At 38.4% G+C, this 26380-nt stretch overlaps 1 protein-coding gene across 4 annotated transcripts in view; it reads left to right on the forward strand.

The window, feature by feature from the left end:
- The window catches only part of Ankrd17 (ankyrin repeat domain 17), a 150986-nt gene that overhangs the window by 105049 nt on the left and 19557 nt on the right, over positions 1-26380 (forward strand). For all 4 annotated transcript variants that reach the window (XM_041671452.1, XM_041671453.1, XM_041671454.1 and 1 more), the window contains 11 exons: positions 493-604; positions 776-921; positions 4211-4353; positions 4938-5151; positions 5648-5823; positions 6702-6864; positions 9550-9645; positions 11108-11224; positions 22443-22614; positions 23847-24294; positions 24873-25028. In XM_041671452.1, the coding sequence (XP_041527386.1) occupies positions 493-604; positions 776-921; positions 4211-4353; positions 4938-5151; positions 5648-5823; positions 6702-6864; positions 9550-9645; positions 11108-11224; positions 22443-22614; positions 23847-24294; positions 24873-25028 (1943 nt within the window). The remainder of the gene's footprint in view (positions 1-492; positions 605-775; positions 922-4210; positions 4354-4937; positions 5152-5647; positions 5824-6701; positions 6865-9549; positions 9646-11107; positions 11225-22442; positions 22615-23846; positions 24295-24872; positions 25029-26380) is intronic.

The following is a 26380-nucleotide window of genomic DNA, read 5'->3' on the forward strand; positions in this document are numbered from 1 at the left end:
TGGTGTCATTAATAATTGTTTATAAAGTTTGAATATTATTTGTATACCTAAAAAGGTCACTAAAGTTAGGCATATGGAGCAAATTTGTAATTTCAGTATTACAGTGGTAGTAGCAATGAGGGACAAACCGTTCAAGGTCATCCTCAGCTGAGGCAGACCCAAGCTGGAAAGTTTCATAACCATTACCACCAAAAAAGGAAAAAGGAAAAAAACAAACCATGAATTGACTTCTTATTGGTGAGGTTGGCAATAAACCATATACCATCCAAATGATTTGTGTAAGCCTGGCTTGGTAGCATGCATTTATAATTCGAGAAATCAGTAAGAAGCCTGAGGCAAAAAGATGACTCATTTTAGCTAAGCTTGGGCCACATGGTTTGAGGTCTTGATGTAACATAGGGAGGCACATATGTATCTGTGTTTTTGACAGTAACACTGGAAGGTTATTTAAATGAACTAGTTAAACTAATGGCTTTTCTTTTCTCTTTATAGACTGAGAGTAATCATGATACTGCACTAACGCTTGCCTGTGCTGGTGGCCATGAAGAACTGGTACAAACACTACTAGAAAGAGGAGCTAGTATTGAACATCGAGACAAGAAAGGTAGCCCTTATTTTTGTTAGTTTCATTTTATAGAAGTTTTGTGGGAAATAGGAATTTAGAAACAATTAGTTTTTAGCCACATATTGGTGCTTAATTATATTGGAAAACAGTTGTTACTGTTTCTTTGCTTAGCATGTTGTAAGCAGGTTCTTTTTTTGTTTGTTTTCTTAGGTTTTACTCCACTCATTTTGGCTGCTACAGCTGGTCATGTTGGCGTTGTAGAAATATTGCTGGATAATGGTGCAGACATTGAAGCCCAATCAGAAAGAACCAAGGACACACCACTGTCTTTGGCTTGTTCTGGGGGCAGACAGGAGGTAGCATTTGATCTTAGTGCAATTTCTTTTCTGTTTAGCACATATGTATATACTCATGTATTTGTTTTTCATATAGAAACATTTTGCCTGTTATATTTATCACAGTAACTTAAATTACTACGTATGAGCAAGAGTAGGCTAGTATAATATTCCCCATAAAATCACATAATGTAAACATACAGTCTTGTTTGTCTAAGAGTAGTACCTGCCATAAGAATCCTTTGTATTGCATTTGTCTTTAAGAGAAAGATTAAGCCATTCTAGATGAGATGTACAGTTCTTATATATACTAATCCTTCATGTTCTAGAACTTCAGACAGACCAAATGACAGGAATTGATCATATAGGGTCAAGAAAATCGAACTGTGAAGTTATCAGTTTTATGTCTAATAGCATTTAATAATTAGCTGGTTAACCTAGTTTTTCCCCCTCCCCCTCAAACATCTCTACAGGGAATATAGGCTAAATAAGTCAATTGTGGTTTCTTTATGGATTCAGAATTTACCAGTCTTAGATCTAGAAATCACCCTTTCATCCATGTTAATTTCCCATTCACCTTTAAAACGGGTTATTGAACAGGACGGATAACTGCAGATCTCTATATGGAAGGAAGGAAATGACTTTCTAAAGTAGTTCTTTAGTACTTTGATCCCTACATTTTTACTGTGGTACATGTACCTGTATTTGATCCCATATAACACACAATAATAAAAATCAAAGCATTTTTTAAAATCCATCCTTTTCTCGATCCCTAAGTAACTAGGTTTTCAGAACAAACTAGTAAAATATATTTTTGTAGTTCCTATCCAAGAGTGAGAAATGTTTAAAAAAAAATGGCACAAATATATATAAAAGGTTAGAGCTTCTTTGTATTATAGGTTAAAAACAAAGGCATGATACACACATGGACTGTTTCTTGGTAACTTTTTATTTAGCCTAATCCTATGTTCCTTTCCCCTTGTATGTATATATAACGTTTCATGCTTGTGTTGATAACATAGCACCTGTTCTGTTGTATTGCTCCTTTCTGATTGTTTCATCTGTAATTCACAGTGGAGGTGGAGAAAGTCTTAAAAATTATCAGGATGTGGTAGCCCATGCTTTTAATCTCTGCATTCTGTATGCAGAGGTAGGCAGATTTCTTAGTTGGAGACCAGCTTGTTCTTCATAGAGAGCTCTAGTCCAGTCAGGGAGCCAATGCCCTTAATAAACAAAACAACAACAATAAAATTAAAACCTTTCCTCATCACTATTCTATTGCTGTGAAGAGATGTCCTGACCACAGCAGCTCTTATAAAAGATCATTTCATTGTAGGCTTGCTTACAGTTTTAGAGATTTCGTTCATTATGGTCACAGCAGGGATCATAGTGGCGTGTAGGCAGACATTGTGTTGGAGAAATAGTTAGAATTGTATATCAGGATCCATGGGTAGCAAGAAGAAAGAGAGATTTTGGACTTCTGAAACCTGAAAGGTCACCCTCACGGATACACTTCCTCCAGCAAGACCACACCTCCTAATCTTTTTCAAATAACATCATTCCCTTATGACAAGTATTCAAATATATGAGCTTATGGGGACCATTTTATTCAAGCACCACACTAGATTCCTCTCCATTTCCCATTAAAATATGAGAACGGATAGAAATTTTTGAGGCTAAGTACTACTTTAAATTTTTCATTATGATTTAGCTTGAAATAGTATTTATTCACACACTGACAAATAGTTTAATTTTAAATCAAATAAAGTCACTTCATTTAAAAGCAGTAAGCCACACTTGTGAGCTTTTTATATCTAAAATCAACCATGTGGGATGGAGATATAATCATCAGTAAATATGATTGACTAGCATGTTCTAAGGGGTTCATCATCCTTGGCACCACAAGGAACTAACCAAGCCAAGATAACTTAATATTCTACTTTGCCTAGAAACACATTGCTTCCATTTGGTGTCATTATAACAGGTATTGTGAAATAGTTGGTATGATTAGGAAAGTCAGTTCAATGTAAAATTACAGAATAATGTTTAGAAAAAATGAAATTTGCGAGCATTTATTTTTTACATGGCAAATGCTATGAAACTCTCAAGCCGTTTAGAATAGACATGCTAACTGATGCCTACTGGCTAGTGCCTGGACCCTCTGGGCATTGAACTCAGTCGGGGCTCTATAGAAAGACACTGACATTAAACAAAACAATACATAACAGGCTAACATATGGCCCAACATGTAGAGATATTTGCCACCCAGCCTGACAATCTGATTTTTCGACACATGCTAATTAGTAAATGTAGCAATAAAAAGAAAAACACAAGCATGGTGGCTCATGTAAGAATGAGCGAGATCCCTTTTTGAGGTGGATGGTGAGAGCCAACTTCTGAAAGTTGTCCTCTGCCTTCCCACCCGCATTCCATATGCCCTCAGTGTATAGACATTTACAGTAAATAAAAAGTAAGACCACGTGGGCTTGCTAGCTTTAATCGAAGTAATGTTTAGCTTTATCTAAACACGATTTTAACTGATATATCTCTGAATAGCCAAAAAGCACTTAATGCTTTAATGCTCAATAATTTGGCTCTCAGAGAAAAGCTCTTGAGATCCGGAAGATTAACAGCCAGAACTCCTGTATTGTTGCTAGGGTATAAATAGTACAGCTGCTCTTGGGATCAGTTTGCCAGCATCTTAAAAAGTAATGCACCCAATATTCTGTTACCAAGTCAAATTTGATGCTGTGCCCACAGGCACAGAGTAATACTAAGGTTGTTAAGGTAAAACATGGGAACATTTTTCAACTCTTCTGTAACAAAAAGCAAATATTGATTGCCAGCTGTCATGGCGCACACCATTAATCTCAGCGCTTGGGAGTGGGAGGCAGTCAAATCTCTGAATTTGCTTCCAGCCTGATTTAAATAGTGAGGCACTGTCTCAAATTCTAGTGCATTCATGTGTACATATAAGATGAATCACATCTCATGTTTTCCTTTATAACTTAACTATATGATAAAAGTAACAAAAGTATTCGTTTTTAAATTACGTCCTACAACATTTGAGGTCTAAATCTTCTGTGAGTATTCATTAGATTTCTTAAGCTTGTTTGTTTTTTAACTTGAGAGCTTTCTGTTGTCTGTTGACTTCTAAGAACCTTGTTGCCTAAAACTATAAAAAAGAGTTTTCTCATTTCGTTATATACCAGGCAAAAAACCCAGAAATAAACTTCTGAAATTGTCGTGGCTTTAGAAAGTATACTTCCCGCCTTTTTTATTTTTTATTATTATTTTTTTTCCCTACTAGGTGGTGGAGCTGTTGTTAGCTCGGGGTGCAAATAAAGAACACCGGAATGTTTCTGATTACACACCTCTAAGCCTGGCTGCTTCTGGTGGCTACGTGAACATCATCAAAATACTGCTAAATGCAGGAGCTGAGATCAATTCTAGGCAAGCTTTTTTTTTTTTTTTTTTGTCTGTAGACACTTTATTAAGAATATTGTGGTGTAAATTTTTGGAACTGCTATTTTATTGGTATAAAATTTTTATAAAGTTATAAAATTTAAAATATTCAAGAATTCAGAATGTTGCTATAACTGAAAATTACAAACTACTGTTTCTTAGGGAGCTAAAGGAAATACCTTTGTTGGTGTTTATTAAAGAGGTAGATATTTGCTTCATCATCATCGGATGAGTCTCCACTCCCTAGCCGGTTATTTGGCATCTGCTAAAAGGAAGTTTTAGTAGTATCTCAAAAGATGCAAGGGCTGAGAAAAGTAGATGTTAAATAATCCTACAGAAACAAAGAGTTTTAGCCAGACTTGGTAGGTGGGTCCACTGCTGTAATTGAAGAGCTTGGGAGGTTGAGGCTGAAGAATCAGGAATTCAGGGTCATTCTCAGCTAGAAGCTAGCTAACCTGGACTACAGGATACTCTGTTTCAAAAGAACAGGAGAGATTTTTATATTCAATTTTTTTTATCATTGCTGTTTCTCTGCTGTGACACATTGTTTCCCCGTTATTTTTCACCCCCAGAACTGGTAGCAAATTGGGCATTTCTCCACTGATGTTAGCAGCTATGAACGGGCATACAGCTGCAGTTAAGCTCCTCTTAGACATGGGCTCTGACATAAATGCTCAAATAGAAACCAATCGGAACACTGCCCTTACCTTAGCCTGCTTCCAAGGAAGAACTGAAGTGGTTAGTCTTCTGCTTGATAGAAAAGCAAACGTTGAACACAGAGCTAAGGTAAGAAAGATGCTGAAACTTGCCATTTGTCAGAGCTTTGTCATGGAGACAAAATACGTATCTGAGAGAAATGGTTTTAGACATGAAAGAATGGGTGTATTGTAGAAGTTAAGATTTTATGACTTTCTATCACATTAATCTACTATATGGTTGAAGTCATTTATGAACATACTTGGGCATATGCTTTTTAAATTATTATTGATAGGTTAATTAGCTGAAAACAATGCGATTATTTTGAAAGGACAGGAAACATGTACTGTCATTCACATCATTGGACTTGGATCTTATTCAAATTCTTTTCACCATACCTCTGATTTTAGGTAAATAAATGTTTTAATTAAATATAACTCACAACAACTGTCAGTACAAATTTATCTGTAGAAACTATACCATGTTGCTCCCGAGATTGTTAACATTTTGGCTATTTCTGGTCTCTTCCATAGTTTTTTTTTTTATTGTTTTTTTTTTTTATTTATTTATTTTCCATTAAACCTAGACTGGCCTTACACCACTAATGGAAGCGGCCTCTGGTGGGTATGCAGAGGTGGGCCGAGTTCTTTTGGACAAAGGTGCTGATGTTAATGCCCCTCCAGTGCCCTCCTCAAGAGATACAGCTTTAACCATAGCCGCAGATAAAGGGCATTATAAATTTTGTGAACTTCTTATTGGCAGGTATGTTATGAGCATATCCTTTGTTTGTGAATGTAAGTGCTGATCATTTCCTGGGCACTCTCACTGTGTACAAAATAAAATGTAATTTTGTAACCTACGCTTCTGTTCTTACACTGCTTTAGTCTCTAAGTTGATAGTAACTATTCAGTATCAGGATGAAGGGCAACTGTTACTTTTAGTTATTTAGTAGCTGCCTGCTAGGTTTTAAGAAAAATGCTTGTCAGTGACTAATTAGCTAGTGGCTCATGCCTTTAATCGCAGCTCTTAGGGGACAGAGGCAGGTAGATCTCTGATTTAGAGGCTGGGCTGGTCCACATAGTGAATTCCAGGACAGCCAGTGTTGACTATATCTTAAAATAAAATAAAATCTTAGCTGGGCAGTGGTGACATATACCTTTAATCCCAGCAGTCAGAAGGCAGAGGCAGGTGGATCTCTGTGAGTTGGAGGCAGGTGGATCTCTGTGAGTTGGAGGCCAGCCTGGTCTACAAGAGCTAGTTTCAGGATAGGCTCCAAAGCTACAGAGAAACCCAGTCTTGAAAAACCAATAAAATAAAATCTTAAATTTTTTGTAGACATCCCACATACCTAATACTTGATTCTGAGTCTAAACTGGACACTAAAGCTTTTTTCCCCTGTGTACTGTAAATATGTGGATACAAAATATCTGAGTTGGAATTCAAAGTTACACAGTCACTTGTAAATAAGGGAAACATATATTGAATATATATATTTAATTTGATAGTAATAGATAGAAATTCTCTAATACAATTCTTAAAAAAATGCATTCATACTTGAGTATTGATTTTTTTTTTTTTCCTGCTGCTGTCCCTATCATTTCATCTCATGTAAGAAAGTGCTGTCTGTCATTCGTTTCCAGGGGAGCTCATATCGATGTGCGTAACAAGAAGGGGAATACTCCGCTGTGGCTAGCAGCAAATGGTGGACACCTAGATGTGGTTCAGCTACTGGTGCAAGCAGGTGCAGATGTAGATGCAGCAGATAACCGCAAGATAACACCTCTCATGGCCGCATTCAGAAAGGTAGCACACCGTGCTGATCTGTGCTAGGGAGAGCTTGGCTTAGTGTTTATTTTAGTAATACTGTGTGCAAACGAAATACTCCACTGGCAAACCAAATAGATCTAGTATTTCTGAAATTCTGTGAATGTACTTCATATTGGACATCAAAATTAAGGAATTTAGGATGGCCAGCCAGACGGCTCAGTGGGTAAAACTACATGATATACAAGCCTGGCAACTTGTGATCCCCGGAACTTACATAATGGTAAAAAGAGAATCAACTCCACAAAGTTATCCTATAACCTCTACAAAATGCATTCCTGGCATAGGTACCCATATTCATACATTACGGACATACGCATACTCAATAAGTAAAATAAAACTTGGGATTTTTAGTGCTGTGAAGAGACACCATGACCATAGCATCTCTTAAAGGAAAATATTTAACTGGGTGGCTTACGTTTCTGAGATTTAGTCCTTTATCATCATGGTTGAATGTCATGGCAGGCAGACATGGAGCTAGAGAAAGAACTTAGCATTCTGCATCTTTATCTGCAGGCAGCAGGAAGTCAACTTTTGACCCTGGGTAGCATTGGAGCGTATATGAGACCTCAGAGCCCATCTCCACAGTGACACACATCCTCCAAGGCCACACCTCTTAATAGTGCCACTCCTTATGGGTTTATGGAGGCCACTTACAAATTACCACGGACACCTAAGGTTCACATTCAAAACCTAGTTACACTTTTAATGTTTAGATGTTTTCTTAAATTACCATTATAAAATAAACTAGGTTTCATTTTATCATTGATTTTATTTATTTATTGGGGCTTTTGCATGTTGTTGCTTGGTTTGGGTCTTTTGTCTTGACTTGGAGACAGAATCTCACTATGCAGTTTTGACTGGCTTGGAACTTGATGTTAATCTTGCCTCTAGAGCAGTAGGACTAAAGGTGTGCAACAATAAGCATGACCTTATTTTTGATTTTAAATATTAGGGAATAATAAATCAAAGAAAATCTCACTATTAATAGTTTATTGAAAAATTAGTGTTAGAACCAGAAATAAGAATTTTAAATGAAGCAAAAGCAGCCTTTTATCCTCTGCAGTGCTGTTGCACAGATCTGTGTGTGCTGATTAAATATTTGCTTTAGCACACACTGATAACTTAATTCGGTTTTAGCCTAATTTGATACTTATTTCAAGAACTATATTTGTTTACTTTTGTAGAGACACAATTTCTTGGTCTAGGCTGTTTTGAAAGTCACTATATAAGATGGAGCTTGAACCCTAGACATTCTTCCTCTGTCCTTCTAGTGGAGATAGATCTATATAATTTTTTTAAATTGTATTAAAACATTTTAGATTGCATTACTTTAAAAAAAAATCCCTCATTAGGGATATAGCTTAACAAGAGAGTGCTTGTCTGGTGTGCTTGAGACAGTGAACTTAATCCTGACAACACAGAAAGCTAGTATTCAGGAAATACCTTGTACGTGGTAAATCCTGGGCTGTTTTTAGTATATAAGTTACAAGACATGCTATTTCTCTCATCCTTTCTGATTCTTGTTCTTATTTTGTTGCTGATGATTTTTGGGCTTTAGCCTGGTTTTTCTCATCTGGAAACAGGGTCTTTCTGTAGTGTTGGCTAGCCTACAGCTAGCTATATATACCAGTCTGGCCTCAAACTCATAAAGTTCTGCCTGCCTCTACTTCCTGTGCTGGAACTAAAGGTGTGTACCACACTCCAGTTACTGACTCTTGTTCTTTGATCCACTTTTCTTCTGGTTATCATGGACTACATAGCCACTTGCTTTTTCCCTTAAGCATTCAAATCTACTCTTTCTCAGTGGTTCATTCTCTAAGCATATTGGCTGAGTCATCAAACAAGTTAGCCTTTCCTTGCTGCTCCACTGTGTTAGTATTCTCTTGACTGGTCTGCTTTTCAGTATAGCATGTTTAGAGCTCACCTTCCACTGTGAATCCCTAATGGAAGAATCGTGTTGTTGCTTGATCTTTGTCTTACATCCTGTCTGCTAACCTCTGTCAGCAACAGAGTGCTCATGTTTGTTCCCACTGCTTTGTTCTTTGTGTAGTTTAAATCTCCTCTTAAACTGTTCCCATTTTATTGGATGTCATCCAGAGGTTGTTTTAAGTTCTATAATCCTTCTGAAGTCCTATGTTATTGTTATCAATTTTTAGCAAGTACTGGTATTACAGGAATAGGCTATCAAGTCCAGCAGCTTCCTGTGTTCCTACATTCCTTCTCCCTTCCTCTCTTTCTTTTTAATGAATGTTATTGGAGAGGGTGCTGTATGAGTTGTGGCCTAGAGGTATTTTAAAGACTGTAAGTATTCATTTAACGACTTTAAAAAATAAAACAAATTAATACAAATTAAAGGAAAGAGAGAACTCCATTTTTTTACATCTGCATTTCATTATTTTGGAGGCTGGGGTAGTCCCTCATAGAACAGGTTCAAGACTGGCCTCAGCATAATGAGTACTTTAATTCCAGTGGAGAAAGAAGCTTGCAGAGATGAGCTGGAAAACCACCTGGTCTGTCTGTAGTAACTTCCAAGACAGTCAGGACTACAAAAAAGAGGGGAGATAAGGAAATACCTCAAACAGATTGGGCAAAATGGCTTAGCAGATAAAGGTACTTGTCATGCATGACTGGCAACTTGCATTTGGTGGTATCTATTTTTAGGGTCATGTGAAGGTGGTACGCTACTTGGTCAAAGAAGTCAATCAGTTCCCATCAGATTCTGAATGCATGCGCTATATAGCAACCATCACCGATAAGGTAATGTATTGCTCAAATTCACCTTAAGTATAAGCTAGGATTTCTTTTGGTTAATACAACTTTTGTGCCAATAAACTCGGCATGAGTCATAAAGTATACTGTATAACAGTTTTGTTTAATATTTATGAACTTTTAAAAAGATTTACCTAGATTTGTAATGTATTGTTTTTTTTTGTTTTTGTTTTGTTTTGTTTTTTGAGACAGGGTTTCTCTGTGTAACAGCCCTAGCTGTCCTGAAACTCAGAGAGATCCCCATCTCTGCCTCCCAAGTGCTGGGATTAAAGGCGAGCGCCACCGCTGCCTGGTCTATGTCATGTATTCTTGGCTTGCCCCAGGATCTATATTCTTTTCCAGATCCCTATCCAACATTTTTTTACTTGAATTATGGCAGATGTAGCGAAGAAAAAAAATAAGTCTGATTAGAGATCTAATAGCTATCTTCCACTATCATTTTGTGCTTGTGACGTGTGTGTGTGTGTGTGTGTGTGTGTACCCATATTCCTTTGGAAATGTAAATAATGTTGCATGATAATTAATCAGCTTCCCTTTCTAACTCATTGCCTTGCCTTACTTTGGATGTTTGTGGCAGGTTTTTTTGTTGAGAGTTGAGGCTGATTAAAATTTATTTTATTTTAGATTTTCAAGACATGGTTTCTCTGTATAAGACTTGATGTCCTTAACTCAGTTTGTAGACTGTATTAATCTTGAATTAAAAAATCTGCCTACATCTACCACTAATCGCACCTGGAGAAAATACTGTTTGCTTTTTGGTTTTTCGAGACAGGCTCTGGAGCCTGTCCTGTAGCTCTTACAGACCCAGGCTGGCCTCGAACTCACAGAGATTCACCTGCCTCTGCCTTCAGAGTGCTGGGATTAAAGGCGTGTGCCACCACCGCCGGGCGCTTTTTGGTTTTTCAAGACAGAGTGTATCTGCGGCTATTCTCATACTTAGAGATCTGCCTGCCTCTGCTTCCCGAGTGCTGGAGGTAAGGTGTGTGCCACCACCTAATGCTTTTTACTGATATTTATAATTAAAGGAATATTCCTATGCTATTTATTTTGAGATTGAAATCACTAAGTTTAAACACCCCCTGTATATGCTTTACATATATCTGTTGACATTGACCTCATTTGTAGGAAAAAATTTATTGTAGTTATATTGAATGCTTTTTTGATTTATTTATATTATTCATGATTGTTTTGCTTATGTTTTTATGTACACTGTGCGTATGGAATATGCTTGATTTCTGTATTTTAAGTGTGTATTTGAAAATGGGAAGCTCTTATGGTTTTTTTTTTTTTTTTTTTGAAATGTACAGTTCGTTATCTACATATCACTTCTTCCCAAATAAACCCTCCCCGAATCCCTGGCCTATTGTTCATTTTTAAGTACTTTAATGAAGATTATGTTTTTCAGAGTCTGAGTAAATGTGGTGGAAATGTCTCTAACTTGTCATTGCAGGAGATGTTAAAGAAGTGTCATCTTTGTATGGAGTCCATAGTACAAGCCAAAGACAGGCAGGCTGCTGAAGCAAATAAGAATGCCAGCATACTGCTGGAGGAGCTAGACCTGGAAAAGGTAATGGAAGTTTTTTACATGGAGCCCATTCTTTATCATTTTGCTGTTTCTCTCCTACATGTATCGTCTCCGTGGTATTTGGTTTCCTTCTCTATTAACATGCATTACTTATCATAGTGATCATGCACTTAACCATATTTGATTTCTAGTACCGCAGGGGGAAAGTAAAAAAAAAAATTTGTAATCTTAATAAAATTTTATTACAGGGATCACATTGATCTGAAAGAAGGCATACATTCTATCTAGATTTTACTTTTATTTCAGTTAAAAGTTCTCTTAATTCTCAACCACAACCCTAGACTTGATTACGAATAAAGTTTTCAGAGATAACCATATCTACTGCAAGGCACAGGTGGGTAGTATAACACAGTCACTCAGAGCATTTAATGTATGTATTGGGTTGGAGTAGTTGGGCATTTGGTGGTTTTTTTGTTTTTTATGACAGTGTATAGATCCTAGGCCAGCCTTGAATGTGGCATGTATGTAGCCTAGGCTGATTTAAAACTCTAAGATTATCCTGATTCAGGCTCAGGTAAGTTTTCCACTTGAGCAGCTTGAAGGAAAACTCATCTTGCATGCTTCTTTTTCAAACAGTAAAATTCCTGGGAATCCTGGCTTTTTCTTTACTCCCCGTTTTGCCTATTAATTCTCACTACCTGTATGACCCAGGTTGTCTCAGAAGTAGTCATTGTAACAGGAAAATAATTAGATCTAAATTCTTCTATCAACCTTTTTGTTTCTTAAGATTTGTTTTCCTTGTGTGTATATCCTCATGTATCAGGTGCCTGCACAAGCCAGAAGGCATCAGAGGCCCTGGAGCTGTAGTTACAAGCATTTTCGAACTACCTGCTGTGGGTGCTTGTCAGGGACCAGTTTTGACAAGTATACCACTTACCATGGTAGAGATATGGGGATTAGAAATATAAGAGAATGAAGATGTGAGTGAAATTAACAAACATAAGCTAGGGATAGCATCAAGAGGGAGTTCCTGTGGATACTGAAATTGCCCATGTTTACTTTTTATATGCTTAAAATAACCCCGACCCCAAAAGGTAAGGTAAAAATTGCATTAATATGACAAAAGGAATTGAACAGAGCACTTGAAGATTGTGGACTACATTCATAGTTAAAAACATTCTCTTGCTAGAATAAAGACAAGTAATACTTATAGACTAGACCAAAACATTCTGGAGTCAAACTGCTCCCTGGGGGAATCCATTGTTACCTCCCTAAGGAAGTAGGAACTTTGTTGGCTCTTATGACTTTTGTTTGGTAGAAACAGATCAACTTCTTTATTCTTGAAATATAAGGTCTGGACATAAGCCACATCGGTTGACAGTAACTTTGAGAGACTAGAACTCTCTGGTTTAAATCTAGGTGGGACCTTTGTTTGAGGTAGAAACAGATAATGACCTTGAAGGAATAGAAGTAAGTTCCAACTCTGACCTTTCATCAGGGTGAAATGGCAACAACTTTGAGCAAGTTGAAACTCTGACCTTCAGACGAGGTGGAAATAGGCTCACATTTTTGGGCCTCTGTAGGTGTCTTTAAAAAGCCAAAATGAGGTGCTGGAAACCTCATTGACTTGGTGGTTAAGAGCACTGGCTGCTCTTCCAGAGGACCTGGGTTGAGTTGTCCGTAACCACCTGGTGGCTCCTAACCATCCCTAATGAGATCTGGTGTCCATGTCCAACCTGCAGGCATACATGCAGATAGAACACTGCATACATAATTTAAGGAAAAAGTCAAAATGAAGGTAGGAACCGGTAAGTGGTAGACGGCTTATCTAGCTTGCAAAAGGTGCCTGATTCACTGCTGTGCTCCAGTTTTCTGCGAGAACCAATTTTCTTCTCAGAAGTGTATTAATGTTTAATGTTTCTTTCTTCCCCCAAGGCAGTCCAAGGTTGTTATCATTTTGCATGTATCTTCAGTCATCTTTACGTGCTTTCAAAGTTTGCTGTCATCTAATATGTTAATGCCCCGCATAACACTAGTGTGTGGTGTTGTTCTTAGTCTTGGTAAAAATAATTACACTCAGATAATCCTTTCCTCCTTTTTGGTGCTGGGTATTGAACTTGCCCTTCCGCATGCACAGCAAGTTCTGAACTACTGACCACATCTACCCTCTTAATTGAGCATAACATCCTTCCTTTATTAATTTTTTATGCATGATCATGCACGCTAAATATTTATTTGTTTATTTATTTTGAGGCAGGCTTTCTCTATGTAACTCTGACTATCCTGGAACTGGCTTTTGTAGACCAGGCTGACCTCAGACTCAAGAGATCCTCCTGCTTCTTCTTCCTCTCCAATTGCTGGTATTAAAGGCGTGCACTATCAATGCCTGGCTACTTAAATTTTATTTTAAAGTATCAGGAGGTATAAATAACTGTTTTACAGATCCAACAATAATCTATTCTGTAGCCAAGATACAAATTTGTTTATCTTAAGTACTTTTTTATACCTATGATATCTGTAAACTGTTCAGCTAAGAAACAGCTTAAGACAGATTGTCATGGTAGCTCACACCTTTAGTCCATATCCCCACCAAACAGCAATAAAAGGACAAAAAGGAAAAAATTATTCATCATTTATTAGCTATTACAATAATATGTTCAGTTTAAACTAAAATGAGTAAAAACTAAGTATAGCAAAGATTAAAAACCTAATGTATATAAGTATTTTATAGTAAGGAATTGTAAAATCTGCCTATCCCCACTATTCCTTACCCCTCTTTACATGTTTTAAAATTTGTTTTTTTTTTTTTTGAGTTTGTTTGTTTGTTTGTTTTGGTCAGGGTCTAACTACACAACCTTGGTTGTCCTCAAACTCACTATGTAGACATACACTATGTAGGCTGGTTTGAATTCATGGAGTGCTCCCTGCTTCTGTCTCCTAAGTGCAGAAATTGAAGGGATGCCAGCATTCCCGTCTTCTGTAAAATAGTTTACAAAGTTCAGTGTACACTCGTTTTTAATCCAGGTACTTGGAAAGCAGGGCAGGTGGATTTGAGGTAGGTTTTCTATGGGATTATGGCAGCCTGGTCTGCATAACCAAGGGTTACCTACTAACATGGACATGTCTCTAAAAATAAATTACAGTTAAAATTTCATTATAGATCTGTTCTACTCATCCTGCATCTTCTTGAATGCTCTTAGATGCCCTAGTGTTTCCTTCCGTTCTACCTTCCTCTCTTCCCTCTTCAGTGTTTTTGAGGGGGTGGGGAAGAGGGACTTGAGACATGGTTTCTCTATGTAGTTCAGGCTGTCCTGGGACTCATGCTAGAGACCAGGCAGGCTTGCCTTGAACTCAGAGATGGATCCTCTGCCTCCGAGTGCTGGGATTTAAGACATGTGCCACCACTGTCCTGCTTCCCTTTTCAGTTTTGAACATCCATTTTGTTTATTAGACAAGGTCTCATGTAGCCCAGGCTGTCCTCTGCACTGTTCTGTAGCCAAAACTCTCCTTGATTTCCTGGTTTCTAGCACTTATGCTTTATAAGTGCTATGAGTACAGGTGTGTGCCTCTGTGTCTGACTGCTCCATTCCTAACCTTATATTTTACTTAGCTCTCTCCACTAGGAGAATGGATGTGCTATAGAATGGTAACGCTCAGTAAATTATTTCTTGTTGGCTTTCATCCAACAAATAAGTATTTATGCATATGTGCATGATTGTGCATTTACTTTTTAGTAAATGGAATCATACAGATACATTTCTAATACTTGTGTTCCCTCTCGGTGATTGGTAAATGCTGCTTTTAAGTCATGTGGTTGAGTAGTCTACAGATGACTAATACTTACAGTCCTAGCATGTGGAAGTCTAAGACAAGAGGATTTAAGGTTAGACTAAATTGCTTGTTTTTGTAGGACTGTGTACATATATATAGTTTATTGAATTGGGTCTCACCACCTGCATTCTTCTTTCTCTGTAAATTTCCCGAATTTTTTTAAACTATGTATTGGTGTATGTATGTACAGCCCCTTTCATAAACTTTTATTTGTAAACAAATCAGTGTCATAATCTCAACACATGTACCATGTGACTGATTATTCCTTTTTGTTTCACTCCCTTTTCAATTGTACCTTCAACTCTTTGGCCAGCATCCTGCCTATCAATATTTACTTTAGACTGTCATTTTGCTATTTTTTACTGCATTCTAATTCACATCGTGCGTACCAAGAAATAATTGTATCTAGAAAAAGAAAATTCCACCCTGACAGGTTTCACTTTAAATACTTTAAAGTATTATTATTGCTGAAACCTTCCATCCTTGATAATCACTCAACTTTTTTTGTTTCTGTGAGTTCCACACCTTTACCTTTTATAGTCAGCTATTGTAATTTTAGATTGAAAGCCACCTTCCCAAACTGCAACTGGACTGGACTTACACAGAAGTTTTTCTTTTTTCCCCAAACGACTCAATAAAATAACTGTTTGCCTGTCATTTGCATTGTCTGAGGTTGTGTGCCAGTATCATTCAATTTTATAGAAGGGATTTATGCGTCTTAGCGTTTTAGTGGTGTTGAGGTGCTTGGAGACTCCATCCCTTTTAGATAACAAGAATGATTTTTTAGCCCTTTAATACAGATCAGTAGTTATAACACTATATTTTTAGTTTAATCTCACCTGGATAATTTTCTTTCTACCTTCTTTTTTTCTTTCAACACTTTTCTTTTAACATTTCATAAAACTTTTAATAAATTTCTTACATCAGTAAGGACATTGACGTAGCCAGAGAACAGTTCCAAAGATCATCCCCACTTTCTCCATCCAGCCAGGGAATAAACGTTTAGTAGCCAGGACCATAACAACCCCCCCCCCCATTTGTATGCTAAATCATCTGTTCTTTCCTATTGGATGCTATTGGAGCAATCTTCCTGTATTCCTGTATTTTTCTGAGTTCCTGGATCAGCATGCAGGCTTTTTGTTTTGTTTTATTTTTGAGACGGGATCATGTATATCCCTGATCTACCTGACTTAACCTTTCATTTAACTAGGATCACAGATGCCTTGTTCTCTTATAAGTTTCTTGTAGCTAAAGTCAACATACTCATTCATATTTAAAAACTAAAACAAGGCTGACTATAGTGGCACAGGCCTTTATACGAGGCCAGCCTGGTCTACAGAGGGAGAGACTCCAAAGCTACAGAGAAACCCTGTCTGGAAAACATGAAAAAGCAAAAACAACAAAAATGATGGGCAGAGTGGTGCGTGCCTTTCTTTAATCCCAGCAGAAGCAGTGAGTTAGAGGCCAGCAGAGTTTTTAAGGCAGGCTGTCTCGGGAGGAAATTTTTTTAATGTGCATATGTATGTGACTATGCCAGACCTGCATAGGTGCTCACAGAATGAAGAGGGTTTGGATCTCCTGGAGTTAGGAGTTAGTCTGTGAACTGACTGACATGGATGCCGAGACCCAAACTTAGGTGCTTTGGAAGGTCAGCAAGTATGCAGCTGCACAGAGCCACCTCTCTTCCTCTCTCTCAGTAATGCTCAGCTCCCTTTGATAGATTGCCTAATTGACTTTTCATCTACGTGATATAGGGCATTCATACTGTCCTGTGCTGTCTCCCTTGCTGGTTCTTCACCCTTTCTATTATCTTTGGTTTTATAACATGGCTAAGTCTAGTACTTACTGTGTAGCCATAGTTGTCCGTTAACTCATGGCATTCCTCCTGCCTTAGCTTTTGGAGTTCTAGAATTACAGGTATGTAAAATAATGCCTGGCTAAGGCCCTTCCTAAGTCTAGGATATGAAGATCTGTTACTATTCCTAAAATTCATTTTCTACTCTTGTCAGCCATGCTGGTTTACTTGAATATACAAGTCCAAGACTTATGGCTTGCACATTGGTATTAGGCTTTGCTTGAAATATTGCACCTTCATAAAACTTACTCTGAATCACCTTATTTAAAATCCATGTGAGGCTAGTGAGAAGGCTCAGCAGAAAAAGATACATGAAGCCAAGGCTGGCAAGCAGGGTTCCAGAACCAATGTCCACATGGTGGGGAGAGAGAACCAAATGACAGCTTGTCCTCTGGCCTTCATCACGCATGTTGACACAAACACAGATTAACTAACTGTCTAAGGAATCAAAATCCTCACCTGCCCCCATGCAGATAATTTTTTTGTTGAAGGATTCAACCAGCTATAGATGAGAAGTATCCAGAGGATGGGCTCTTCTAGAGACCTGGATTCATTTCCCAGCCTGTGCATGGGAGCTCACAGCTGTCCAGTTCAGGGGATCTAGTGTGGTTTTTTTTCTGGCCTTCTCAGGCACCAAGCATACATGCAGTGCACAGACATTTACAGGGATAAAAGAGAATAACACAAAATAAACTTCCAGAAGAGCATGGAGATTTTCATTATATTTTAAATAACACAATGCATATAGCCCATTCAGTTAGGTATATAAGCGGTAGTTTTAAATCTATGGCATTGAGCACCCGTGGATTTTGTTTTTGGTGCTGGAACCAATTTCCTGAGGATATTAAAGGATAACTATGTTTTCTATATTTATCACCTATTTATAGTCCTCAATTCTTCACTAAGTATAAACTAGTCAGGACAGATTCTTATCCATGCCTAGCACATATCAAATTATCAGTAAATTTTTGTTGCAGATAGATGCTGTGATCCAACATAATTCCTGCCTGGAGAGGTAGAGGCAAGAGAATTGGGAGTTTGGGCCCTTTGGCAACATAGAGAGTTGGAAGCCACCATCAGCTGTGAAATCCTATTTCAAGGAAACAAGCAAAAAGAAATTCTAAGTAAAAAAGACTTCTAAATTTTTCTTTTACTTCTCTTCACTTTTTATGTTTGTGGAAAGGCTTATGGGGGTGATAGTGGTGATCAAAGCCTCTTGCCTCCATATCTGGAGTGCTAAGAGTATACAGATAATATTTACTGTAGCATAGGGAATATTCAATGCATTTTAAGAATTTTGGGGGGTGGGGTTAGCGGGTGGTGACCCATGCCTTTAATCCCAGCATTTGGGAGGCAGAGGCAGGCAGATTTCTGTATATTTGAGGCCAACATGGTCTACAAAGTTCCAAGACAGCCAGGATTATACAGAGAAACTCTTTTAAATTTTAAACACCCTTCACTCTTAAATTCAGTCCTTCTCTTCCTTCAACACTTACCTTCCTCATGTTGGAACCAGACAGGAAACACAGTCCTCCTTCCTAGGACTTGAGATTGGAACATTGTTTTTTAGGACTACTAGTGACTGCTTAGGCTGGAATGTGGCAAGTCCCCTACTCAGTTCATCCTTTCTTCTAGACTCACTAATTTGTTGCAGTTTCTCCACTCTCTTGTCATCTAGTAGTGGCCTTACATTGCTTATATTGAGGCTGCTGAACTCTGGAACCCCTCTCTGGTTGGAGCCTTAGGACTCTACTGAAGTCTTGCACCAACAGAGAGTAGCAGTTAGAGCTGTGTACTTGCAGGAGACCAAAAGCTTTGAAAGGGTACTGTACCTTTTTTACCGTGCAGTTTCTACCATGCGTATGTTCCATACCTGCTTCTCTTTTCAAAGCAAAGTTTATGTCAGGCAGTGGTGACATAAGCCTCCAGCACTGTGGAGGTGGAGAGAGGTGGAGGCAGGTGAATCTCTTGAGTTCCAGGGTAGCCAGAGCTGTTACACAGAAAACCTTTCACAAGAAAACAAAAAAACAAAACAAAACAAAACAAAAACACAAAACAACAACAAAACAAAATTTGGGATTTCCCAAACAAAAGTAATGATAGTCCCTAACCCCAGACAGTAAAGCGTTGTGTTGAGCTGGGCATTCCAGGCAGTTAAGAGATGTATGAAAAGGTAGGACAGTTTCTGACAAAAGTAAAAGACCATGGGGCTGGAACAGTGCAGAGTGCTCCCAGAAGCACAAGGCCTTGGTACGCAGAACTAAAGGGGGAAAAGGATTTCAGTACAACCAAATGAGGAGACAGAAGATTGCTGAGAGTTTAAGACCAAAGTGGGGGTGCTTTGATTTTGTGTATGTTTGGAGAACTGACTTTGTCTGCATCAATGGGCACAGAAGCAGCCCTAGAGGTTAGTTACATTATTCTTTTAGAGGTTTCTACCAAAGTGAAATATTTTTAGATACACTACAGAAGAGAATTTCAGGACCAACCAGTATGCATTGTGTTTGGGTTAAGGCCAAACCACAGCCCCTGGCATTCATATATCTAAGGAGTCTGGAATGTTCAGGTAGAAGTTTCCTCCCAAGACCCTTCCTCTGGGAGTTGCCCTCAGTCCAGACTCCATGCCTGAGAGAGCCCTCCGAATGAAGACCCCTCCACAGAGATGCCTAAGACCACTCCCACAGTATATTTAAGCTGCCCTCCCCTCCCCCCCCCCCGCCCTCGAGAACAAACACATGGTTTTCTGGTCTTCCTCTTCTGTCTCCTCTCTTGGAAACTGGAAAGTCATCTGGGAGTATTTGTATCCATGGGCTTTTTCTAATTCGGTTTGATTTGGTCTGATTCAGATTATTGCATCGGTGGAGAGCCTTATGGGATGCAGAAACTTCACAGTGTAGTTAGTTGTGGAATACCAGGACATAGCTAAGACTTTAGGTGTGGACTTCTCAAGAATCACACTTGTTTCTGCACCTTGAAGATACTATGTTCAAAGGTTTGTTAAGGAACCTAAATAAGATGATAAAGTGGTTCATGAAGAGATTGAAGTCAGACCTTCTTTCTAGAAAAAGTTAAGAGTCTTACTTCTAGGATTTCTTGAAAAAAAATACTTAGGAGGAATGAAGTTCTACTCCATGTCATATATTTCAAGCCTCGAAATTTATTGGTCTTTTTTTAAAAAAAAGCCAGAAGTAGTGGCATATGTTTTTAATTTCAGCACTCAGGAGGCAGAGGAAGGTGGATCTCTGTGAGTTCGAGGCCAGCCTGGTCTACACAGTGAGTTCCAGGACAGCCAAAGATACACAGAGAAACATTGTCTTGAAAAACAAACAAAAACAAATAATATTTTACATTGTTAGGAGTCTTGGTTCATTCAGAAATTGACTAGTGTGACTATGAATGCATTTTACCAAAGAAGAGGCATTATTCACATACTGGTGCCAGTCACCAGAACTGCTCCAGAGTGTACTCTCAGTATGCAGATCTGACTGGGTGGTGGTGGTTCATGCTTTTAATCCCAGTACTTCAGAGGCAGAGGCAGGTGAATCTTTGTGAGTTCGATGCCAGCCTGGTTTGTAGAGCAAGGTCCAGGACTGACTCCACAGCTCAGCTACTGGGAAACCCTGTCTCAAAAAACAAAAGCAGCAACAACATAAGACTTAGACGGCTGAGGCAGGCGGACGTGTGAGTTTGAGGCCAGCCTAGTCTACAGAGCTAGTTCCAAGACAGCTAGGACTATTACATAGAGAAACCCTGTCTAGAAAAATGAAAAGGGTGTGTGTGTGTGTGTGTGCAGTTCTGAATTATAATAGGGGTTTATAAAGGCAAAATTAACAAGGCTATATACTTCCTGCCTTCATGCAATCAGGGACAAAAACACACACTGACATGCATTCTGCCTACTAATGTGTAATTAGGCACACTTCCTGCCTGTGTTCCATCTGGGGCAAGCAAGCTTGTTTACAGAAGTGAAAACGTGGTTTGTACAAGATTAAGCAATTACAAGAATAACCCTCAGCATTCCAGGAACTTATCTTTCTTTGGGCAAGTGGGACTTACAGCATAGAGGCATTTGTTTTATGATTCTCTTAAGCGCAATAATTTTAAATTTTTAAACATAATGTTCACCATAACAATATTATGCCTTGCTAGGCACAGGCCTTTATTCCCTGCACTTGGGAAGCAGAGACAGGTGGTTCAGTGAATTCAAGGCCAATCTGGTCTACAAAGTGAGTTCCAGGACATTCATGGCTGTTACGCAGAGACACTCTGTTTCAACCCTTCTCCTAGCCAAAGAAAACCCAACAATATTTTTCTATATAAGTAGTATTCATAGAAAATGTTAGTCATGATGAAAGTCTCAATTCTCAGCTGTGAGGAGACTTTAACCCCTGCCATTGATGGGCTCACCTTCTCCCTGGTGCCTTTATAACCCCCGTGTCTTTCTATTTCACCTCAGTCTCAGTAGGGTGCTGTGACCTTTTTCTTCTATATACTAATTGCCATTGTTCTCATGGGCATTTATTTGAAGTACATATAAAATACACAGATTCAGAATACTTATGGGCCTGAAACAAGGTTGTGTGTGTGTGTGTGTGTGTGTGTGTGCGCGCGCGCGCGCGCGCGCGCGGGCGCGCATGCGCGCTATGTGTTGCTTTTTTGAGAGGCTGAAGGTATTAGGTTGAACCATCAAATAAGGGTTCCTGGAACCCATTTCAGATCTTTGCCAGAGCAGTAAAAGCTCTCAGCCCCTGAACTCTCTCTAACCCTAACTTAAAAATTTTAAGTGACTGTAGAAATCATGTGCCTTTATTATTTACTCATTAAAATCAGATAAGCTTTTGTTTAGTTTTTATGGTAATGGGGACTAGTTCTGGGGCCTTGTGCATGTTAGGCGAGTACTCCATCACTGAACTATATTCTAGGCTTTTCTTTTGAGACAGAGCTTGCAGTGTAGCCTATACCAGCACCAGACTCACTGTTAGCAATCCTTGAGTTCAAGATCTTCTTGCTTCAGCATGATGTTGAGATTAGGAGTGTACATAATCATATACAGCTTAAAAATATGTCAGGTATGGTGGCACATACCTTAATTCTGACAATCAGGAAGCCGAGGCAGGTGGATTTCTCTGAGCTTGAGGGCTTTATGGTCTACATAGTGAGTTAGAGCCAAGCCACGGCTACTTAGTGAGACTCTTGACTCCAAAATAAATAAATAAGTAAGTTTTGTTTACACATAGAATAAAATAGTCATTCTGCAGTTTACTGCATGTACTTGAATTGTGGTGCCCCAATCTCTATTAATTACCTGCTGCCTCTTCTACTTCTGTTCTCCAAAACTTTCTATTTTTACATTCAAGAAAAAAAACCTTGAAGCTTGATGTTTTAAAAATGGCATAGAGCTCACAGATACTGTCCTACTGTGTCTACCACTGTGCACACATTACTGTATGTTAAGTATGGTTGACTCCATTGACTTTGAATTTTAAGGTTTCCTATTTGCCTTGTAATAAATCAAGTTATATGCCTACTTTTAGTCGAAGTAAGCTCTAGTGTTGTGTTTCTCTTATTTTACAGTTAAGGGAAGAAAGCCGAAGGCTGGCCTTGGCTGCCAAAAGAGAAAAGCGAAAAGAGAAGAGAAGGAAGAAAAAGGAAGAACAAAGAAGAAAATTAGAAGAAATTGAAGCCAAAAATAAGGAGAACTTTGAACTCCAAGCTGCCCAAGAAAAAGAAAAACTTAAAGTTGAAGGTATTTTTTTCCAGACAAGCATCCAGTTTGATACTGCAGTTGAAGTCATATACTCAGCTGCACCTAGCAGATGTAATCCATCACTTAGTAGTCTGAGATGAAAGGGTCACAAGATAAGGACATGTGGGCTACACAGTGAGTTTGAGACCAGCACACACAATTTGGTGAGGTTGTCTCAAGAATTTTTTGTTTGTTTGTTTTCGTTTTGTTTTGATAGGATTTCTCTGTGAAACAATCCTGGCTGTCCTGGAACTTGCTTTGTAGACCAGGTTGGCTTTGAACACACAGCTCTACCTGCCTCTGCCTCCCGAGTGCTGGGATTAAAGGCCTTTGCCACCACTGCCCGACTCAGTAATTTTTTTTAAAGAATTCCAGGAAATTAACAGTTGCCTGCCATGTGCTGGGTCCTGAAAACAATTCTTTGTACTAAAAAAGCAATTATTAGCTTAAGGTAAGCATGGCAGTGTATTGTGGTAATGCCAGCATTTGGGAAGTAGAGAGCAGGAGGGTCAGCAGTTTGGGGATATCCTTGGCTACAAAGTCAGTCAATGGCTGACTTAAGAGACATAAAATCCTATTTCAGAAAACAAAATACAACTACTCCTGCTCATTGTAATCATGATTATATTTACATTTTAGTTGAATGTAGTGGTACATATTTATAATCCTAGCATTCAGAGACTGAGGTAGGTCAATTACTGAAAAGTCAAGGCTAGCCTTGAATATATAGTAAAACCCTGTTTTGTTTTTATTTAAATTCCTGTCAATGAACTTAGAAATATTTACTATTTAGATTTTGGTTTTGGATTTGTATTTTGTATTGTTTTGTAGTTTTGAGATACTTTGGCTGTATTTGGCTCGTGCTAGCCTTATACTCTACATTTTTCTATCCCAACCTTTCAGGTAGCTTAGATTGTGGACATTTTCTTCCATTCTTGATTTGTAACACTTTTGGGTACCTGCAGTTAGTATAGTCTTTCTCCTCTTTTTTTGAAATGTTTACATGTAAATGTATACATGATATGTAATAAAATGTAAATACTTGACTCTTTCCTTATAAAATGTCTTCATTTTATATATAGTAACATTGTTATATTTATGTTAGTAATTTTATAAAATTTAATATATGATTCATGTTTATATTTCCCAAGCGGTTTCCAAATATTCTTTATAGTTTTCTGCTGTATCAATCTCATCAGTGAATGACTAACTTAATATTACTGCTTTTACAGAAGAACCTGAAGTCTTGACAGAGCCTCCAAGTGCCACCACCACCACTACCATAGGAATATCTGCTACCTGGAATACTTTGGCAGGTTCCCATGGGAAAAGAAATAACACCATAACTACCACCAGTTCAAAAAGGAAAAACCGGAAAAATAAAATTAATCCAGAAAATGTTCAAATTATATTTGATGATCCACTACCAATTTCATACAGTCAGCCAGAGAAGGTGAATGGAGAGTCCAAGAGCAGCAGTACCAGCGAGAGTGGGGACAGTGACAATATGAGGATTTCCAGCTGCAGTGATGAAAGTAGTAACAGCAACAGCAGCAGGAAGAGTGACAATCATTCTCCAGCTGTGGTCACTACCACTGTGACCAGCAAGAAGCAGCCCTCTGTTCTTGTTTCATTTCCAAAGGAGGAGAGAAAATCCGTTTCTGGCAAGGCATCTATAAAGTTAGTTCCAAGTTCCTTTTAGTGGTGTCATGTTAAATACCTTGTCACTAATTTTCTTTCTTTCTTTCTTTCTTTTTGAAACAATTATTAAATATTTTTGTATGCTAAAAAGACTAAGCTGTTGTTTAGATTTTATGCTGAGAAAATAAATTATTTTTACTATGTAATTTTTTGTGATTGTTGTTAAACTTAGCTTATGAAAAGTTTTGATAAGTGAGGCTGGGTGTGGTGGTATATGCCTGTCATTTCAGCCTTTGGGAGGCGGAAGCAAGAGAATCACAGGTTCAAAACCAGGTTGGGCTAAATGTTGACTTGAGTATAGCCAGACTCTGTCTCAAAAATGAAAAAGATATTGGTGTCTAGTTTCAGTGTTAAGATTCTACTCTGCTAAGTTTACCCCTGTGTGGTACACTCTTGAAACTGACTCTTTGTTATTAAATGTTGACTAGCAGAGACGTTAGGAGCAGATTCCACATTCGTTTCTTTTAATTGGTCTTAAACAATAAACTGTGTAACTTTATCATTTAAGTTTTTCTGCGTCTGTTCATTATTAATGTGCTTTCCCTCCTTTGTTAAAGATTGTCAGAGACTGTCAATGAAGGGACCAGTAATTCTCTGTCAACTTGCACAAAGTCTGGTCCATCTCCTCTTTCTTCTCCAAATGGGAAGTTAACAGTAGCAAGTCCTAAGCGTGGGCAAAAGAGGGAAGAAGGATGGAAGGAAGTTGTAAGGAGGTGAGTGATTCTTGGCTTACAGTTCTAGTCCTCCCACCATTCCTGAAGTTGTAGACAAACTCGTGTTTCAAAACTAAATCTGGTCAAGAGACAGTCTTGTTGTGTATCACATGCTAAAAATGCCAGTGTTTTAAAGTGAGAAGTAAGTAAGGTGGTGGTAGATGCCTTTAATCCCATTGTAATTCTTTGTGTAGCTCTCACTGTCCTAGAACTTAATATGGTTGACCAGGCTTGCTCAAACTCAAGAATTCCACCTGCCTCTGCCTCCCAAATACTGGGAACCTTTCACTAATGTGAAGATTTAAAATTGAAATGTGCCAGACCTGGTGGACCATGCCTGTAATCTTAGCTCTTGGGAAGTGTAAGCAGGAGAACCGGAGTTTAATGTTACCCTCAGTTTGAGGCCAGCCTGGGCTTTTTAAGGTCCTCATTTGTTCATAAAAAACAAACAAAATTAAAACTGCTTACTATTCTTCCAAAGTACCTGAATTCAGTTTCCAGCACCCATACAGGACAGCTCACGGTTTCCTGGAAACCCTACCTTGAGGGGATTGGACACCCTTTTCTGGCCTCCTCAGGCACCTGCACACACATGCAATACAATCCTATAGATACACCTAAATTAAACCAGCTTTTCCAGGTTGTCCTGTGACCTCCACATGTATTCCTGATGCATGCATACCCCGCCCCCCGGAATAAAATGTAAAATATCCTTGTAATTTTGCAAAGTGAGGCATGATTGTTTTTGCCTGTGATCCAAGTACATGAGAGTTGGTGGCAGGAAGATTGGTTGATTTGGAAGCCAATCTAGGTTATGGAATGAGACAGTCTAAACAGCCCAAACAGGTCTTGATTTCAACATAGAGATGAGGGTGACCTTGAATAAGTACTGATCCTCTTGCCACCAACTCCCAGCACTTGGCAGGCTAACCTAGGTAATTTTTTTTTCCTTTTAATTTCTAGTAGGCTTTTCTTTTTTCCACACATGACTTCATGAATGTTTATGTCTAGATAATCAATTAGATGCTTCTAAATAATTCAGGGAAACAGAATTTTCATATTTTTTGAGATAATACATTAGATATAAATAAGTTAAGCAGGAAAAGTGCCTAAAAGAAGCCTTTCTTGAGACTTTGGACTAAATTAGCTCCATTGAAGCTCCCTGTTAATTTGCACCACCAGAATTTGCAGTGGCAGCGTGCACATCTATCTAGTTAGTATATGTTGCAGGAATATAATAGGATGATAGTCAAGAAAGCAAACCACAAGATGAAAAGTTAGGCTAAGACAGCATTTCCCTGAGTAGATCAGGCTACCCTGTAGCTCAGAGAGATCCACCTACTTCTGCTTCC

The sequence above is a fragment of the Microtus oregoni genome, unplaced genomic scaffold, assembly GCF_018167655.1.
Source record: "Microtus oregoni isolate MIOR12 unplaced genomic scaffold, Mior012 000021F_ref0000039, whole genome shotgun sequence".
NCBI lineage: Eukaryota > Metazoa > Chordata > Mammalia > Rodentia > Cricetidae > Microtus > Microtus oregoni.